This window comes from Aureobasidium melanogenum, assembly GCF_000721775.1.
Source record: "Aureobasidium melanogenum CBS 110374 unplaced genomic scaffold scaffold_2, whole genome shotgun sequence".
Lineage (NCBI taxonomy): Eukaryota > Fungi > Ascomycota > Dothideomycetes > Dothideales > Saccotheciaceae > Aureobasidium > Aureobasidium melanogenum.
The window spans coordinates 1,179,927-1,196,210 of record NW_024470054.1 but is presented as its reverse complement, the minus strand read 5'-3'; the positions used below and the strand labels follow the sequence as shown (position 1 = coordinate 1,196,210).

The following is a 16,284-nucleotide window of genomic DNA, read 5'->3' as shown; positions in this document are numbered from 1 at the left end:
ACTGTGCCTTGGCCGGGTTTCTACTGAACGCCATGTCGACGCCCAACCCCACTGCGAGAACGCGTCTGGCACGCGTATCTCTCATCAGAAACTACCTGCCAAAATACCAGTTATGAGCGACGAGTGTTGTTATTCTATGTCGTACTGATGTGGAAGTTGTATACAAGTTGGCCACAAATTGTTCAAAGCAGCTTCCCAAATGGTCGTCAAGCCGCAAAGCCCCATTCGGTCTCAGCCAGAACCTATTATGGCAGCTTGACATGTGAGTGGAAGATTTTCGACCTGTACACCACCAACTTGTTTGTTCGTCCAAAGCTTGCTTTGATGAGTAGACTGCACTTTTTTCAGATGACATTTCTCTACATATCAACACAGAGCCTACACCATTACCGAAATTGGCCTCGGTTATGTGGAATTACTGCATAGGAACTGCGCTGTTATCCGACCTCCTTCCCTCAAGACGTTCTATGGCCGTCTGCAGACGTATTGCTTTTGGTTCGGCAGAGTCGTTCTTCGATATCGGCAGATTTATACACTTTCGACAAACACGAATCCAGTCGCCGGAGGCAGTGCAGCCTTCCAATCCGAAGACTCAATTGAGCTAAGGTCATGCGCTTAGAATGTTTGATCAGTAACACGATCAAGCAGAAAGTTGTTTTACAGGCACAAGATTTCTTGCTCGGCAAATTCATTGCCGTAACAAAGACTTCCCAAGATATGGGAATATCGAGCTTTACTCCAATCGCTTCTCAAGTGCAAATGTCGAAGCACTGGCTTCGATGTGTGGAGTGGGAAATCGTTCATTCCTTGTGACGGCGTCCGGACATCAGGACGATCGATAAAGACCTTAGTGGGCAAGGGCTGACGTTCGTAAAGAACCATGATTGGATCTTGTCCGAATATGGATTCGCGACCCCCTCGTGGTCCAAGAAAGACTCATCGTACCCTTGTTGGCTTGCGACAACTGACCTGTATAACACCACGGCAATGAATATCGGCTGTTGACAATGAGGAGTTCTTCAGTCGAACATCTAATGTAATTTATCGCAGTATACACCTATCGTTACCACATTGGTCGTTCTTATATAGAGAATCACACTCAATTTATCCAGGCAGGCACTCTCGCTGTTGTCCCCACATGCAGAACTTCAATGGGTAAAGGGCTGCACAGTCCTTGCGATCAATTCTGGCATTCAGCCGCCCCTGGTACAATCCTGGATTCCTGCTGCCACATAGACGAGCCCTCAAACGGTAGCACATCCAGCCAAGACCTTGTTCTTGGATGTGTCTGCTTCTTTGTGGGGGTGGCAGAGCAGCCAAGGGAACTTTCGCCGTATCCAGGTGTTCCCGCGAGGTCGAGCCAGCGAGCTTTAAGAGAAGACAGCGCTAGCCAAGAATCCAAGCAATTGGCATAAACGCCCACTTCAGCTCAGTCCAAAGTCAAACAGCAACAGGTAGAAACGTGCAATCAATTCCCCACAAGCGATCCCCTCTCAGGTCTCCGCCACAAAATTCTACACTTCTTCTTGATGACTGCTTTTCCATCTTTCACAACTGCCGACTCTTAGAGGAGATGTGAAAGAGATATAAGAGCGTTCCCCCAGACCCCAGATCACCCCACACTGTTACCCCAGACAGGGCTGTCTATATCCCGTTGCCAACGATTTCAACCCCATCCAAACATTGTCTATACTATGAGAACCTCTCACGACGTCGAGAAGGAGACGCACGCTGCTATGCACAAAGAGCTTGCCGAAGAGACGGTCCATGAGGCCGCTGAGCGTGGACACCAGGCTACTGATCAGTATGACAACCAACTTTGCAACTTCAACATCATGTTAATGATAGTATAGATATGGCAACTCGCTCATTCAGTTTGATCCTAAGGCCGAGGCTAAATTGCGCACAAAGATCGACTTCATGATCATTCCTACTGCTATGTTGCTGTATCTCTTTTGCTTCATTGATCGAGCCAACATCGGTTAGTATACATATCAGCTGGTCGATAATGACAACCTTCTGACACTGGCCTTAGGAAACGCTAAAATCGCAGGGCTCGAGAAATCAATCCACTTGAAGGGCTACGACTATAATGCTATTTTGTCCGTGTTCTACATCAGTTACATCATCTGCGAGATTCCAGCGAACATGTGCTGCAAATGGCTCGGACCTGGTTGGTTTATTCCTGGGATCTCTCTGGCTTTCGGGCTTTGCTCTATTGCTACTGCTTTCGTCCATAATTTCAGCCAAATGTGTGCAGTCAGATTCGTCCTCGGTATCTTCGAGGCTGGTATGCTTCCTGGAATCGCCTACTACCTCTCCCGCTGGTACAGAAGATCCGAGCTGGCCTGGAGGCTCGGTCTTTATGTCGTGGCGGCACCTCTCGCTGGAGCCTTTGGAGGACTACTTGCTTCTGCTATTTTGAAGTTGGACCACTTCGCTGGACTCAAGACATGGAGAATGATCTTTGCTATCGAGGGAATCATCACAGTGGGCCTTGCGGTCATCTCCTTCTTCACTCTCACCGACAGACCTGCAACTGCCAGATGGCTTTCTCAGGAGGAGAAGGACCTGGCTATTTCTCGTGTCAAGTCCGAGAGAGTCGGAGCCACTGAAGTGCTGGACAAGTTCGATCGCAAGAAGATCTTCAGAGGCATCTTCTCTCCTGTCACATTGGGCACTTCGATGATCTTCCTTCTGAACAACGTTACCGTCCAAGGTCTTGCATTTTTCGCACCTACCATTGTTCGCACGATCTACCCTCACCACACGGTGATCAGCCAGCAGCTTCACACTGTCCCTCCTTACATTGTCGGTGGCTTCTTCTGTCTGATGTTCCCATACATCAGTTGGAAGACCGATTGCCGTCTTCCAATTCTGATATGCTCAGCTCCTCTGATTATCATTGGATAGTAAGTCAAACTTCCAATTCTGCATCTGTTTCTCAGACCAACGCTAATCATTATTGACAGTATCATGTTCCTAGCCACCGAAACAGCCGCCGTCCGCTACGGAGCTACCTTCATCATCGCCTCTGGTGCATTTGCATTCGGATCTCTTTCCAACGCCCAAGTCAGCGCGAACGTCGTCTCAGACACAGCACGCAGTTCCGCCATCGGCACCAATGTCATGTTTGGCAACATCGGTGGCTTGATCGCCACTTGGTCGTTCCTTCCCTTTGATGGACCTAACTACCACATTGGCAATGGTCTCAATCTGGCCACCGCTAGTACTGGACTGTGTCTTTGCATCCTGCTGTTGATCTGGATGAAGAGGGATAACAAGAAGAGAGATGGCAGAGATGTGGATCAGGAGTTGGCTGGTACTACTCTTCTTGAGCAGCAAGATATGGATTGGAAGCATCCTAGTTGGAGATGGAGACCTTAAGGATGGCAACTTGTACTATCGTAACTGCTTTGCACTGATATCATGAATAGTGTGCACATGGAGCTTGGTGATGGCGAATCAGAATACGATGTCAAATACGAAGATTATGTTCATGTCCACTGGATTCACATGATACTGTTTGTGTAACAGAAGTGGCCTCTTTCGGACTAGATCGAGAAGGAAGGTGCAAACAACAAAATTCAAAGCATGGCCAAATCTAGCTCCATGCACTTTTCTGCTCAAAACTACAAACATAGCCAGTAGCAAACAAATGATACAAGCACAAACGATTTTTAGATTAACGGAGTTGGCATTTAGGCGTTCTGCGCTGATTTACAAATCTAGATCGTAGATGATGCATGCCCCTGCTCTTCTGAAATCGACCCTCGATTTGCGTAGATCAAATATCGTGCTGCATCTCAAGAACTTCCGGCCGGATCTATCAAAAATGTCCTCAAGCTCTTCAAATCGCCGCTGGCAGACTGATTTTGTATTGAAATGTTCAAATTGGTCGTGGCGTCGTTACTGTTTTGGAACGTATGCAAAGGTCGGTTATCTATCCTCGAGCTCAATGAGTTCAACGCCCGAGCTGGTTCTGTTGACGATTGGATCATCAACCCCCGTCAAGTCAATCACCTCTGTGTCTGGTTCTCCTGTCAAATCAATGAAACTGTTTGTGCTTCTGATCATTGCGGTTTTGTTTATAGTCGTGATCTCTGGATCAGGCTCAACTTTGGGCTCGAGCTTGGGTTGCTTTGGATAATCGGAGATGATTACAAGATCCTCGTCAAGGTCGGAGTCATTTCTGGTTGGGGTTAAACCCATATCGATATCATCATCGTCGAGTGAATTTGTAGTAACAATCTCGGGCGAATTGTCTCTGGAATGAGGTATGAACGTATGAGTAGGGCTCAGCGAGTGATCGTCGTATTGATCGAAGCGGTTCAGGTTAGTATTGATGGTGTCATCTTCCACGTCGGAGTCTCGATCGATCACATTGTCCCGGCCGTAATCATCATCACGGTAGTCATCGTGATCGTGGTCATCATCATCATCGGGTTCATCACCCACGGCCTCAGGTCTGGGTTGATCATCCTCGTCATACAATAGATGCTGATGTCTGTTGATTATGTTCTGAAGCTTGTTAGATGGGCCATGAGTCAAAGAAACACTCTCGACGTACCTGGATCGCCTGCCAATTCTGGTTCTTGAAAGGTACCAAATCGTCAAACTCAAGGAGAAGAGCTTCGCAGTAGTCTCTGCGAACAGTTTTGATAGCCGTGTAACTCCTGGAAGACTTACCATTGCGAAGTATTTTACGCCTGAGCTGAAGGGATGAACACCATGCGACGTTGCTGATGCCGCCTCTAGTGTCATTCAAAGCACTCATGTGAGTAGTTTGAACTTGCCTCTCTTCGTCCGACAAACTGATTGCCGCAACACAGCCCTCATCATTCGGATCCTCTCCAGCAACCAGATAGTGCCGGACGTAAGATTTGCGGCCCAACCTTTTTATGTCCCTCTCCTCTTGAACCTCAAAGAACATGATTCCAGATAAGATTTTGTGATTCTTGATTCGTGCGCCATGACCAGAAGCATTCAGCATTGTCTTGATATCTTGAATAGATCTGGGCTCGAGAGGATCTTCATTTTCCCCGAACCTCTTTTGAGTCTGGCCGGTGAGCATGATTGTGAAGCTCCGGGGTCTGGTTATGGTGTGGTTCGCGACCTAACAATGAAAGTTCGCTGGTCTCTTTCGTACTCAAGTGTTGATGTCGATGCAAGTTGTAAGAGAGGGATGGAAGCACGCGTATAGTGAGGCCCTTGAAGGCGGTGAGTCCAAAATGGTGTGTGAGAATGAATGGTTGTAGTTAAGAAAAGGTCGCTGACCTTAGATCACTGGTCGATCGCTATGAATGAACCGAAGAAGGTCGGCTGTGAGTGAACAGTCTCTCCTCAGAGATCGTCAGCAACTAGCGGACTCTGAAGTAAGCGCACTCAAGGGGCGCTCGGAGAACAGAGACCAAGTACTCGAGGGGTTAGAGTGAAAATGGACGGACCGGTGACGAAGCAAGAGCGAAGAATCAGTGGAAGAAAGGTTGCTGACAATCCGCAAGAACGATTTCGCCAGTGGCGGATAGAAGAGCGTTGATTTAGTATAAGTCCAAGGGAAGACTCGAGAGGCCTCCAGGACGAACGGGTGCAGAGAAAGTTCGGACTGCAGAATGAGTGAATGGTATAAGCAGACCTTGGAGTGTAATCATGAAAACTTCAGGGTGATAGAACGAGTTCGAGCACATCACGAACTGATTTCCTACGCATTTTCTTCACTACGGCCACTACGGACTCCAAACGGCTTCCATTTTCTTGTGCGAGAATCATTTGTCAGGCCTACAAGACTTGTCGCTTTTTCTTCGAGCGTCGAGATCATGGTTGCTGAGAGCAGTGCCCTGATCGATCACCGGTTTAGGCTCAGTCAGTGGCACTTTCGCACTGGACACCTGTTGCTGGACCGCGTTCGTCAATGGCTTTCTGGTTTTGAACTTCCGTGACAATGCTTAAGTCTGTGGTTGGAATCTAGGAAAGTTAGGAAAGTTGTGTTGTTGCCAGCTTGAAACGACGTCAGGTCTGTGGATCACCCTGACCGCGTGATGTCCCCACATTTTCTGTGTAGCACCTTCCCAATCCTACCTATTTATCCAGCCGTTCTGTTGACAATACCTTTTTGTAACATGTACAAGCGTATGATCGATTCCTCTGCCTATCTATCAACATATGCTTGCCTATCCCTTGGCCGCAGCTTCTCTATATGTGATATGCACATATCACCCCAAGTCGGGCTAGTGATAAGGCTTAGCGCATCCTTTGCATGTCTTATCAACCCATCTATCACGGCCTCAGGCTCATGGAAGGGCACGATACTACATCCCTAGTCACGATAAGAACCGTAACCATCATCGTGGTACCCATGGCTGGGGAACTTATCTCATAGGCATGTTGGTAGAGGTATAAGTGATCGTAGCACCCATGACATAGGTAGATACCCGCCTTCATCAACGTCCCTTCTCTACCTGCAGAGATGATGAACAGGATCAGACGACCTTTCCCGGTCTCGCGCCGGGATACTGACTCTGTGCAACTAAACACTCTAGAGCCTCAGAAGACTGCAGACGACCTCGACAGGAAAGGAGCCGAAGTAGGCGTTGAGGCTGATTCGCCAGACATTGAGCATGGCCACCTTCAGGAGATTGAGGTAGACGTCGACAAAGTGCTGCATGACGGAGAAGTAAAGGATGTTGACGCTAATACTTCACCATACCCTGAAGGTACAATCTAGCTTGTGATCTCTCTGGGTGTATACCTCTGACATTTTGATCTAGTTCGCGCTGTGGTCCCGGAAACAGATGATCCCAGTATGCCTTTGAACACCCTTAGAATGTGGATCGTAGGCATCATCTGGACAATGCTTGGATCCGGTGTCAATCAGTTCTTCTCTCTACGATATCCCGCCGTGCATATTGTCTCGCTTGTCGCAGAGCTTCTTGCCTTCCCAATCGGAGTGGCTCTGGCGCACATCCTGCCTATATACACCTTGAACCTTGGCCCTCTCGGAAAGTGGAATATCAATCCAGATCGTCATTTTGTAAGTTAAGGTACGGTCAGTGCTTACCGTGAAAATGACTGATTATATCGCAGAACATCAAAGAGCATGCCCTTATCACTATCATGTCGAATGTGACAATCGGCTTTGCATCTGGATCTGACGCTTCAAACATGATACAAGCAGCTAAGAAGTTCTACAACTTCGACCTCTCTGCTGGATTGGCTGTTCTCATGGTACTGTGTACTCAGCTTCTTGGATTTGGCGTTGCTGGCCTTGGATCTCGCTGGGTTGTGGAGCCTGCCTCGATTATCTGGCCTGGCATCTTGGGCAACTGCGCTCTACTCTCCACCTTGCATTCCAAATCAAATGCCATTGCTAATGGGTGGAAGATATCTCGCCTTCGATTCTTCTTCTTGGCATTGCTTGCTGCATTTGTGTGGTACTGGTTTCCAGGCCTCCTCTTCCCTGCTTTATCATACTTCACATGGATCTGTTGGATCGCACCAAACAATGCTGTAGTCAATCAGCTTTTTGGGATGCAAACTGGCCTTGGAATGTTCCCCTTGACGTTTGATTGGTCGCAGGTCGCATATAATACCAATCCTCTATTGAGTCCTTTGAGTGCCGCACTCAATGTCCTAGCCGGCTTTGTGTTCTTCTTCTTGATCGTCACTCCAGGGATATTCTACACCAACAAATGGTACACTGGCTATCTACCAATGATGACCGCAGACGTCTATGACAATTCAGGAGCCAGTTACAATGTTACCAGGGTGATTAATCCTGTGACCAAACGCCTTGATCCTGAAGCCTATCGTGCATACTCACCACCGTTCCTCAGCGCGACGTTCGCTTTTGTGTATGGACTGTCGTTCGCTTCCATCACAGCAGTTCTGACACATACATATCTCTGGCACGGAACTGAGATTTGGACTGCCCTTCGCGGAACGAGAAAGCTTGATATTCATGGACGCTTGATGAAAGCATACAAGCCGACTCCTTGGTACTGGTATCTCATCGTTCTGGTAATTTTCACGGCTTTGTCTTGTGTCATGGTCGAGATCTATGACACTGATCTTCCCATCTATGGTGTCGCACTTGCTCTTGTCATCCCGGCAATCTACTTTATTCCTTGTGCGCTGATTCAAGGTATTTCGAACGTCGACGCCAATCAGATCAACGTTCTCTCCGAGTTCATCGGTGGATATATGTTTGCAGGCAAACCCTTGGCCAACATGATCTTCAAGATCTTGTCCACTGCTGTTGTGAACCAAGGCATCTTCTTCGTCCAAGACATGAAACTCGGACACTACCTCAAACTGGCTCCTCGCACTGTCTTTTTCGCTCAAGGCTTCGCCGCCGTCTTAGGCGCTCTGACCCAAACAGGCGTAACTCTTTGGATGCTCGGCAACATCAAGGATATCTGTTCATCGACCCAGAGCTCCAGCTTTACATGCCCTAACGGAAGAACAGTATTTAGCTCTTCAGTAATTTGGGGCTTGATAGGACCAGATCGCTTGTACAGTGTAGGAAAGCGGTACTCCTCACTCCTGCACTTTTTCTGGATTGGTGCTTTGACGCCTGTGATCACTTGGTACGCATACAAGAAGACGGGAAAGAAGATTTTCAAGGATGTGAATTGGCCTTTGTTCTACGTTGGGACATACAATGTGCCTCCAGCTACAGGTATGTGAAGGCTCATTCGGAAGATTTGTGGTTGCGAATGAGATACTGATCCTTACCATTGAATAGGCATCAATTACACATCGTGGGCACTGGTGAACTGGGTCTTCAACGGCTACATCAAGAAAAACTTCTTTGCTTGGTGGACAAAATACAACGTAAGGTTCCCTTTATCCCCTTTGATCATTGAAAAAGCATCTAACAGAAGACAGTATGTCCTTGCAGCCGCTGTTGACACAGGCACAGCCATCGCCGGCATCATCATTTTCTTCGCTGTCAGCTATCCTGGCTACTCGATGCCGGACTGGTGGGGTACGACGGTGTTTGCAAATACACTTGATGCAGTGGGTGTTCCTAACTTATCGTTGCCCGCGAGTGGTTTCTTTGGTCCTGCGAACGGGACTTGGACTTGAGGCATGTGAGCTCAAAGAATGAAGAATTGATGTGGAACACGGACCACTGTTTTAACAAGCCACGAGTGTGTTTGTATGTGAACAGAATGAGTTTGTAGATGACATAGCGGTAGCAAGTCAAGATATCAAGGCGATCTGTTCTAATTGAGCGCGAATTGGAATAAGAACCTTGCTTGAAAGTGTCAAGGAGACCCGCCTAAGCACCCGATTGCCATGCTAGGCAGTGTCAGAAGAACCCAGGCTTGGGCAACTTCAGTGTGACAAGTGGATCAATGCCAGGAAATGAAAAGCTGTCAGATGTTTGTGGGTGTGACGGGCGATTGAGTTGGGTCATATTGCTATTTGCCCAGTCCATGATGCTGCGATCCAGAACGATCGGATCTGCGTCTTCATCGTCATCTGGATAGCCAAAATTCGATAGAGCATCATCTCCAATACTTGGTAGAGGTAGACTGTAAGCAGGACCAGTCCGCGAATTTGTCCTCTCTAATCTATCGTTCGGGAGTACAGGTTGACTGTCTTTCGAGGTGGCAGCCTGAGTTGTGGTAGTTTGGCTTGGCCCTGCAGGTTTTCCTGAGTCCTCTCTCGTAGCTCGTGTCCGTTTGGCCGGTTTTGGTACGGCTGGTCGGGATGCTAGTCCAGCTTGTGCATATTTTTCTGGGAACCTCGTTCTCAGTCGATCGCGTAAATCTGTTGGGGTTCTACCATGTTCTCGGAATGCTTCATCTTTGCAAATAGATACCCAAGATGGGCCTTGCTCCCGAAAGCCTTTGAGTAGAGCCTCGTCTTCTTCGTCCGTAAAGTTGCGTCTCGGTCGGCGTTGCGCCTTCCATAGAGTCTGTTCTGTGGTACCGGCTTGCTTGGATTGTGCCTCAACTTCTGCCACAGGCTCTGCTGGAGTTTTCTCTGCTGATCTCGGCCTCTTGGACGTTTCAGTAGTTGCAACTTCTTCAGGTGAGACTCTCTTGGCTTTTCGAGTTTTCCTCGCACCACCATAAGCGTCAGGACGACAAACTCTGAACCTGCAAACACATGAGCCTAGCACGAAGAACAAAGAGATCATTTTGTGGTACCTGTCTTTGAGATCTACGGCTGTCCGCTTGTGGAACTGGTAGTCTGAGCAGAGCAAAATCTTCTTCCAATTACCAATGCCAAACCTCGAAACGCCTGCTAAGAGGTCATTGGTTTCTTGATCAGTCCATATGTTACGTCTAGAACGCTTTTCCGATGTCCCCTGGCTGACTTCAGTCGAAGCCATGGGCTCTTTCTGCACCACAGCAGAATTTGCATCGTCAGTGGGCACGGAAGTAGGTGCAGGCTTGTTGCTCCTTGAGGTAGACAAAAATACTTGTGCTTCCTCCGTACTGATGGAAGGCAAGAGCCCAGCATCTGGTGGTGGCTGGTGAAGACCCTGTAGCACAGGAGGTACGCGGTGACGTTTTGCATGTCGTTTTGCTGGCAACTTTGGCAATGTGAAGACTGCTTGATCAACATCCCGTCTTTGAGAAGTATACTCGCCTAATCGAGGAGGCGAGTCTTCATCATTGAGTACGGCAGCAAGTGAGGAGGCAGAAGACTGGTGGGGCGAGCGTCTCGCAAGCCTTGTGGTATCTGGTCCAAGATCATTACGTTGGCGCAACCTATTGCCTAGCAGAAACGGATGTAGCTGCTCATTCGTCGTCCGGTCAAGTTGGCGAGTACTTCCATCGAAGATACTATGGCTCAAATCACTGGGTTCAACTGGGTTTGGCCTGTTTATATACTCCAGCGATCCGGGTTGAGGTAGGAGTGTGCTTGGGTTCCCTTGAAATGATGGATCGGAAGGCATATTTGCTAGTGGGACATGGCATGTAACTTTCGCATAATTACTGCGTTGATTTGCATCTATGTGAGCGCTGTAATTTCTGGTGTTGAATACTCAAAATCGAATCACGAGTGAAAAGGAAGGCATGATCGAGCAGCCAAGAATTGAGCCGCGTTAGCGCTTTGGCTGTCGCTACTGTGGTGACCCTGCTCGAGCCCGATACCGTCAGCAACATGCTGGACATCAAGGCTACTTAACTCCCTTGGTCTTGTCGTGGTATCTTAGGCTCGCATATCTCGACCTATCGTCTGCCATTGTTAAACTGAGCTTTTCTACTCAAACTCCTGGTAGAATCAATCTGAATTCCCCACGCCGAAGAGATTGCGTGAACTTTTAGAGTGGCTGTAAACAACACATCGAACGCAAGAACACGCTTTGCACTTATGCAGTGTTGATGGTGGTCAGATTACTGCATTGCTACTATACAAATATTTACCATTGGCCAGACTGGCGCACTCTACGAGCTGCACGAGACGATGGCTTCTTGATAACCATCCAGAGCATGACAGACGTAGCAGCAGCCAAAGAATACCTGACAAGTGTTAGGCGTTTCAAGAGCGAGACAGGAACAATCATAAACTGACCATGTGAAAATATATTGGGTGTGATTGTTTCGAAGGTTTACCTCAGCCGGTCTTCCAATAGGTATGCCCTTTGCTTCTCTATCGTAAGACTCAACAAGGTCGGGCTTCATAGTCTCTTCGATCCACACAGGCTGACTACCTGTCAAGTTGGCCATTTGTTCAACATCAGGGAAGTAGAAAGCACCCTGCTCGGGCTTGTTCTCGGGTGTGAACATGTTTTTCTTCCATGGCTCTCTCAGCAGACCCTGGACGGTGACTTCGCCTTGTGGTAGGCCTTCGGGTCTAGCACGTTGGTTCGCCTTGTCTTTCGGAATCCAGCCTCGGCAGATGAGAATTTTTGAGTTGCCAGAGTAGCCTTCAAATTCGCGTTCGAGGGGAGTCACAACCATGTAACCATCGTTGCCATCGAGAAGTCTGGGTCCGATGAGCATTTCCTGATCGTGGCGGAATTTACCAGAAGCGTAGACTCTTCTGTAATCGAAGTCCTTTATGGCAGCCGGGTCGATACTCGGAGGTAGAGGTAAGGGGTCACGCACGAGGCGATCTTCGAAGCGGGCGATGAGTTCAGTCTTCCATCCTAGTCTCTGGACCTGCCATGAACCTAGGGCGAAGGCGGTAATTGGAATAACAGCCAAGACTAGCAAGCCCCAGCCATGCTTTTTACCGCCGACGCGAACGAGTTGAGGCTGTACATCGACAATTGAAGTAAACGACGGGTCATCAGCAGGCTGGCTGGCATAGGATCTTCGTTGCAGAAGTGGACGGGATTGTTGGCATTGTCGACAGATCCACGGCTTTGTTTGTGGTTGTATACGAGGGCGAGAAGATAGTGACGCCAGTTGGCGCAAGATGGGCGACGGTCGAAGCGACATTTTGGGGTGTTGCAAGGTCTCGATTGTGGATGGCTCTTTCCTCTTTCGCCCGCTCGAAGCTCCACGCTGGTGACACGCGCCAAGGCGACTGCTCAATTGTCGTGGGTTGCACCTTTCCAGCCAACATCAACAACATCTTCACTTTTTCTATTGTGCTGCTCCTTTCCTCTGTGAAAGCCTAGCTTGTGAGAGGTCCGGAACTAGTCAAGTCATCTTTCAGGCGCCTCAATCTTCTGTCCGCTGGAATACTCTACCTCACTCGCCGAAACACGACATCGCGACCCACGCGTAAAGCACCCCGTCGCAACTTCGACTTGCGCTTCGCCGCTACCAAACACTCTTCGCTCTGACATCTGACATTACCTTGTCCAACACCACATTTCACCTGTATCTCCGCCACCTCAGCCTACCTGCCGTGACAGCGCGCTGCCAAAATGGCCGACGAGGTGACGATCGACAAGGCTACCTTCCACAACCGCCTCTCGGCCTTCATCTCGCAATGGAGGCAGGACAAGCGCAATGGCGACTCTCTGTTCGGAGGCGCCTCATCTATCGCCATCGTCATGGGCAAGTCAGATGAGTCCCAGGGCTTTTCCAAGACTAGTGCTCTGCAGTTCTGGCTGTTGGGCTATGAGTTTCCCTCTACCGTCTTTGTCATTACACAAGACTCTATGCACATCGTCACCACCAAGAAGAAGGGTAACCATCTCTGAACCCGATGCTGCCATTGTCCCGACGCTAACTGCTACAGCCACTTATCTTGAGCCTCTCAAGGACGGCAAGACACCCGTTGAGATTCTCGTCAGAGGCAAGGATGCCGCCGAGAACGCAAAGCAGTTCGAAACTTGCCTAGATATCATCAAGAACGCCGGCGTACGTTCAACATACCATTCTCGAGCTACTCATGTTAACAAATTCTACAGAAGAAAGTCGGCGTCATTTCTAAGGACCCCTCGAACGGACCCTTCATCAAGGAGTGGAAGGATAGTTTCGCAACCATTTCCAAGGACGTCGAAGAGGTCGACATCACATCGGCCATCTCAGCCGCTCTCAGCATCAAGGACGAGAAGGAGCTGCGCGCAATCCGCGATGCCTCGCGCGCATCCAGTGGCATCATGGCCAACTACTTTGTCGACCAAATGTCGGGTATTCTAGATGAGGAGAAAAAGATGAGCCACAAGGCTCTGTCACAGAAAGTTGCCGACAAGATCGAGGACGACAAATTCTTCCAGAAGCTGAAGGTCTCGAGCGGTTTCGATCCCTCCCAGCTCGACTGGTCTATCTCACCCGTCGTGCAAAGTGGCGGCAAGTATGATCTGAAACTTTCTGCCGAGCCAGACGACAGCAACTTGCACGCCGGCGTCATTCTATCGACTCTTGGATTGCGCTACCTCAGCTACTGTTCCATCATTTCCAGAACCTACCTAGTCGACCCCAACAAATCCCAGGAGAGCGCCTACAAGTTGTTGCTTGCCGTTCACGATAGCATTCTTAAGAACATGAAGGACGGTATGGTCGCAAAGGATGTCTACGCCAAGGCAATCAGCCTTATCAAGTCGAAGAAGCCCGAGCTCGAGAAGAACTTCGTCAAGTCGGTTGGATACGGTATCGGTATTGAGACTCGCGACAGCTCGTTCCCCATGAACGGAAAGAACACCCAGACTCTGCGCGATGGAATGACATTCAGCATTACCACTGGTTTCCACGACATCGAGAACCCCAACCCTCAAGACAACAAGAGCAAGACATACTCGCTGCTGCTCACCGACACTGTGAGAGTAGGTGGTAGCGAGGGTTTGGTCTTCACCAAGGATGCTCCATCAGATCTTGAATCGACTTCCTTCTTCTTCAAGGACGACGAAGACGAGCCGGAGAAGGCAAAGCCCAAGCCAAAGAAGGACTCCCGCGTTGGTGCTGTCGCAAAGGGAAACATCACGAGCACCAGACTGCGCAGTGAGCGCAGCACACAGCCTAACGAGGAGAAGGAAGCTCAACGCAAGGAACATCAAAGAGAACTCCACTCCAAGAAGCAGCAACAAGGCCTGGACAAGTACGGCGAAGGCACTGGCAACCTTAACGGTACAGAGGTGAAGAAGTTCAAGCGCTTCGAGTCGTACAAGAGAGACAACCAGTTCCCTTCGCGCGTCAAGGATCTTATTGTCTTGGTCGATGTCAAGAATGCTAGCATCATTCTGCCAATCATGGGACGTGCTGTTCCGTTCCACATCAACACTATCAAGAACGTCAGTCAGACTGAGGAGAATGCCTTCTCTTTCTTGCGTATCAACTTCCTGTCTCCTGGTCAGGGTGTTGGTAGAAAGGATGACCAGCCTTTCGAAGACCCTATGGCTCACTTCCTTCGAAGCTTGACGTTCCGATCGAAGGATACTGACAGAATGAACACCATCGTCGCACAAATCACTGACATGAAGAAGGATGCTGTGCGTAAGGAACAGGAGAAGAAGGATCTCGAGGATGTTGTTGAGCAGGACAAGCTCGTCGAAATAAGAAATCGCCGACCTCAGCGTCTCGACAACATCTTCATGCGTCCCTCATTGGAGTCTAAGCGCATTGGTGGCTCGGTTGAGATCCACCAAAACGGTCTGCGTTATGCTCACATGGGTGGTGTTAAGGTTGATGTTCTCTTCAGCAACATCAAGCACCTCTTCTTCCAGCCTTCGCAGCATGAACTTATCGTCATCATCCACTGCCACTTGCACAACCCTATCATGATTGGAAAGAGGAAGACCAAAGACATTCAATTCTACCGTGAAGCCACAGAGATGCAATTCGACGAGACGGGTAACCGCAAGCGCAAGCATCGCTATGGTGACGAGGAGGAGTTCGAGGCAGAACAGGAAGAGCGCAGACGTCGTGTCCAGCTCGACAAGGAGTTCAGGTCGTTTGCCGAGAAGATTGCCGACGCTGGCAAGGGCGACAACCTGCAAGTCGATATGCCTTACCGCGATCTCGGTTTCAACGGTGTCCCTGCTCGCTCAAGCGTTTACATCCAGCCTACCACCGAGTGTCTCATTCAGATCACCGAGCCTCCGTTCACAGTCATCACACTCAACGACATTGAGATTGTCCATCTGGAACGTGTTCAGTTCGGTTTGAAGAACTTTGATATGGTCATCGTCTTCCAGGACTTCCAGCGTCCTCCTGTTCACATCAACACAATTCCCGTCGAGTCACTCGACAGTGTCAAGGACTGGCTGGATTCAATCGACACACCCTACTCAGAAGGTCCTCTCAACCTGAACTGGGGTACTATCATGAAGACTGTTACTGCCGATCCCCACGAGTTCTTTGCTGGTGGTGGTTGGTCCTTCCTTGCTGCCGAGTCAGACGACGAGGAACAGAGCGAGGAAGAGGAGAGTGCCTTTGAAGTCAGCGACGAGGATCTCGCTAGCGACGAGAGCAGCGAGGACGAGTCAGACTTCGATGATGATGCCAGCGCCGATGCCAGTGAAGAGGAGATGAGCGAAGACGAGAGCGGCGAGGACTGGGATGAGATGGAAGAGAAGGCCAAGAAGCGCGACCGCGAAAGCGGCCTTGACGATGAGGACAGACGTCCTGCCAAGGGTGGCAAGAACAAGAAACGATAGATCATACGGACCAAGCTTGATACTTGTGAAATATGTCTAACGAGCCTCTAGTCAGAAGAATGGTTTCTTGGTTGCTTTTCGAGGAGTTTCGGGCGTGCAAAGGACGATAGGGAGGGATTCATGACTAGCACTGACAAGCACTTGGAGGTCAAACCTTTTCAGGTAGTGAGAAAGAAGACTCTTATTTCTGAAAACCTCGTGTGCCTTTTGAAAGCATTTGTCTCGTGAGAAGTCGTTGTATACAAAGAAAATCCGTCAACTATAGTAAA

At 49.2% G+C, this 16,284-nt stretch overlaps 6 protein-coding genes across 6 annotated transcripts; 3 read left to right on the top strand and 3 right to left on the bottom strand.

The window, feature by feature from the left end:
• Positions 1-1,694: 1,694 nt before the first annotated feature.
• Positions 1,695-3,387, top strand: M437DRAFT_81151 (putative MFS transporter; the record flags this gene model as incomplete). Its single annotated transcript, XM_041027498.1, has 4 exons — positions 1,695-1,804; positions 1,854-1,981; positions 2,036-2,912; positions 2,973-3,387. The coding sequence occupies 4 exons, from the start codon at positions 1,695-1,697 to the stop codon at positions 3,385-3,387; spliced, it is 1,530 nt and encodes a 509-aa protein (XP_040883693.1).
• Positions 3,388-3,939: 552 nt separating this feature from the next.
• M437DRAFT_81150 (uncharacterized protein) lies at positions 3,940-5,074 on the bottom strand (the record flags this gene model as incomplete). Its single annotated transcript, XM_041027497.1, has 2 exons — positions 3,940-4,521; positions 4,571-5,074. 2 exons carry the CDS (start codon positions 5,072-5,074, stop codon positions 3,940-3,942), a joined length of 1,086 nt encoding a protein of 361 aa, XP_040883692.1.
• A 1,392-nt stretch (positions 5,075-6,466) lies between these two features.
• Positions 6,467-9,087, top strand: M437DRAFT_81149 (small oligopeptide transporter, OPT family; the record flags this gene model as incomplete). The annotated part of the gene is made up of 5 exons (XM_041027496.1): positions 6,467-6,713; positions 6,768-7,030; positions 7,084-8,677; positions 8,744-8,832; positions 8,887-9,087. The coding sequence occupies 5 exons, from the start codon at positions 6,467-6,469 to the stop codon at positions 9,085-9,087; spliced, it is 2,394 nt and encodes a 797-aa protein (XP_040883691.1).
• Positions 9,088-9,313: 226 nt separating this feature from the next.
• Positions 9,314-10,915, bottom strand: M437DRAFT_39217 (uncharacterized protein; the record flags this gene model as incomplete). Its single annotated transcript, XM_041019965.1, has 2 exons — positions 9,314-10,109; positions 10,161-10,915. The coding sequence occupies 2 exons, from the start codon at positions 10,913-10,915 to the stop codon at positions 9,314-9,316; spliced, it is 1,551 nt and encodes a 516-aa protein (XP_040883690.1).
• Positions 10,916-11,383: 468 nt separating this feature from the next.
• M437DRAFT_72215 (SURF1 family protein) lies at positions 11,384-12,407 on the bottom strand (the record flags this gene model as incomplete). The annotated part of the gene is made up of 2 exons (XM_041025817.1): positions 11,384-11,483; positions 11,536-12,407. 2 exons carry the CDS (start codon positions 12,405-12,407, stop codon positions 11,384-11,386), a joined length of 972 nt encoding a protein of 323 aa, XP_040883689.1.
• Positions 12,408-12,841: 434 nt separating this feature from the next.
• M437DRAFT_72214 (FACT complex protein) lies at positions 12,842-16,015 on the top strand (the record flags this gene model as incomplete). The annotated part of the gene is made up of 3 exons (XM_041025816.1): positions 12,842-13,106; positions 13,159-13,280; positions 13,331-16,015. 3 exons carry the CDS (start codon positions 12,842-12,844, stop codon positions 16,013-16,015), a joined length of 3,072 nt encoding a protein of 1,023 aa, XP_040883688.1.
• Between the last annotated feature and the right edge of the window lie 269 nt (positions 16,016-16,284).